This window comes from Grammomys surdaster, unplaced genomic scaffold (assembly GCF_004785775.1).
Source record: "Grammomys surdaster isolate TR1022 unplaced genomic scaffold, NIH_TR_1.0 126248, whole genome shotgun sequence".
NCBI lineage: Eukaryota > Metazoa > Chordata > Mammalia > Rodentia > Muridae > Grammomys > Grammomys surdaster.
In genome coordinates, this window is record NW_021621048.1 from 6,600,109 (window position 1) to 6,603,131 (window position 3,023).

The window sequence follows — 3,023 nt, forward strand, 5'->3', positions numbered from 1 at the left end:
GACAATTCTCTGTGTTAAAGACAATTTTCTGTCTTTGAAAGAAATACCTAACGAAGTAAAAATAGTTACCCAGCAACAACACAATTGGTAAATATATTCTGAAATACAGCTTAAGCTCAACGAAATAGGTCACAGCTAGTTAGACTTACACCGATGAGTCACAGTTTTCAACAGGAACATATGTAAATACCCCAAGGTTCAAAGTACCACACTCAGAAAATGTTTTTAATTAAAAAAAGACAAGTAAGTACCATAGTTTTTAATACTGATGAAGCCACATATGCCACTCCTCCTCAGGGAGCACTGGCTTCAACTGCTTATTTACAGTTAGGGTTTTTAGGACCAAAGTAGAGTAAGGAAAAACAGGTATTCCAACAGGTGCTGCCCCTAATTCCCTTTGGCTAGCAGGCAATAAGGAAACAGCAATACAATATCAACATTTTCAGGAAAGCACTGTTCAATATTTAAACACTGATCATTCAACTGATCAAAAGATAGATACTTTGGAGTATCCAAACTACAATCTGGAATGTGCCAGATTATTAAAGTGCGCCAAGTGACCATTCTCGAGTTAGAGCAGGACCTAACACTATGGGGGGTATCCTTATACACCCTTACTATGACATGGAACAGAAGGCAACGTCAAGCCACCTCCTGACTACTTACTGATTACTTCTCTTCTGGTTGGGAAGAGATGCCCTCAGGACAAACTGAATTCTCTAATTAAGAGAGTACTGAGGCTGGAGAGATGGCTCAGCGATTAAGAGCACTGACTGCTCTTCCAGAGGTCCTGAGTTCAATTCCCAGCACCCACATGGTGGCTCACAACCATCTGTAATGGGGTCTGATGTACTCTTCAGGTGTGTCTGAAGACAGCTATAGTGTACTCATATAAATAAAAATAAATCTTTTTTTTTCTTCTTTAAAAAGAGAGTACCTGGTAGCTGAACAATGGAGAACACTTTAGTGGTCCACTGTCTCACGCACTATCGCTCATGACAATGTAAACATGGTGCACACAGAAGCACACATTCCCTGACAGCTGAGCACTCTCACACCTGTGACCAGGCCAGACACCCACCAACTTTCAAAGGTGTTCAGACATCTTTGTGTCTGTCTCTAACCTGTAATGGCTAACACAACAGAGAAAAAGGTTTTGTTTTTCTTTTTCTTTCTTTTTTAAAGATTGAAGGTCCAGATGAACTTGATGAGAAGTCCTGACCTGACAAGGAACTGGAATTCTGTAGTATACTCGGTGTTGGCAGCACAGAGCAGGCACTAATGGCAGTGAATGACACAGGAGTGCTGCACATAGAGACGGCTTCTTCCTGCTGAGTGCTCCCTTATTACAAAGCTTCCTGGGGAGCTTCCTTAGAAAGACCCTTTCTATCAAAAGGAAGTTGTAGAGACATGGATTTGGATGCACGGATATGAAGGAAATCTTGGGTTTCAAATCAGGATCCCCAAACAGTTAACTTCAGTCATTAAATATTAAATACACTGTGACAACAGGTGTCATCAAAGCCAATGTCCGCTTTTACATACTATGAACAAAACAGGCTGAACTGAAGAACTCGATGAAAAAGAGTATTTTCCAGTTCTCCATCAGTTGGTTAAACTATGATATTTTTCCAACAATTGGATTTTCCCTACAAAACAGTAAAAGAAAAATACTCTTTAAAAGAAATACACAAATTAACAATGTGATATACACAGAACCCACCAAGCACTTTTAATTTTCCTTGGCTGTTAACGCTGAGTCTTGTTTTATGAATTCAACAAGTCTTACTGATGACTTACCATATTTCAAGTAGTATTCTAGAAGCTAACAGTACAGTGCTGAACAAAACAGACAAGGAATACATAGAGCTCACATGATGACATAGGAAAAGAAAATAAGCAAAATATTTAGTGTAAGAAGGTTTGTTTGTTCACTGTTGCCCCTGCCCTGCCCTCTCCCCAGTGCTGAGAATTGTATGCTAGGCAATCACACTAACACCAAGGTATTTTCTCAGCTCAAGACCTCCCCTATCCCAATAAAGGAGGAAAATATATGTGTGAAGTACACTGCAAGGGACAGTGGGTAAGGGTGCCACCAGCAATGAATTGTTTTGTTTTTAAAGATTTATTTATTTTATGTGAGTACACTGTAGCTGTCTTCAGACACACCAGAAGAGGGCATCGGATCCCATTATAGATGGTTGTGAGCCACCATGTAGTTGTTGGGAACTGAACTCAGGATCTCTGGAAGAGCAGTCAGTGCTCTTAATCGCTGAGCCATTTCTCCAGCCCCGAGTTGGTAGTTTTTAATAGAAAAATTAAAGTTGGTTAGGGTACAGTATGTGTGGATTATATTTAAGGATGGTCAAGCCTTGGCTTGGAATTTTGAAGGACTTCAGGAAAACTAGATTAACTTTTGTTGAATGAGACTCAATTATACTAATGAAGAAAATACAGATTTAGGTTGTTTACAATACAACCTTCGTAATGTACCAAGCTTTCTAATAAGAAAGAATGTATTCATATCAATAAAATTGATTTTTCTTATTCAGAAATATAAAAGTACTGACCAACATAATTTCAAAGACTATTTAAAATAGTGCAGCAGGTCTTTGAGTCCTTGCACTAATGGTGTGTTCTGCCTATAAAGTAGGAAGGAAACCACGCTAGGCTGGGATGAGGATCAACGACAGAGGAGCAGACACTGTGGAGATACTGCTGTTTGCTGGTCCATGAACCAAACTTTCCCATGTACTGTCTTACTAGCAGGTCCCTGATCACACTGAGTGCTGTGCAGCAGAGAGTGCTCGAGGATGCTCTAGACAAATCTCTTTTTCTCACAATAGGGAGGACATAGTCTTTTCTTTTTCTCCCTAAGGACATTATTTTAAAAAAGAAAATGGGGCTCTGAGCTACTGTGGCTCTAATGGTAAGAAGAGTAGAGGCTCAAGATTTAGATGATCTCAGTGGGGAGCAGCTCCAGCACAGGGCTGAGTGGGGAACTGCTCCAGCACAGGGCTGAG

At 40.1% G+C, this 3,023-nt stretch overlaps 1 protein-coding gene across 1 annotated transcript in view; it reads right to left on the bottom strand.

The window, feature by feature from the left end:
* Positions 1-844: 844 nt before the first annotated feature.
* Positions 845-3,023, bottom strand: part of Rasa2 (RAS p21 protein activator 2) — a 90,968-nt gene continuing 88,789 nt past the window's right edge. The window contains exon 24 of the mRNA XM_028758977.1: positions 845-1,649. Within this exon, the coding sequence (XP_028614810.1) occupies positions 1,619-1,649 (31 nt within the window). The 3' untranslated portion in view covers positions 845-1,618. The remainder of the gene's footprint in view (positions 1,650-3,023) is intronic.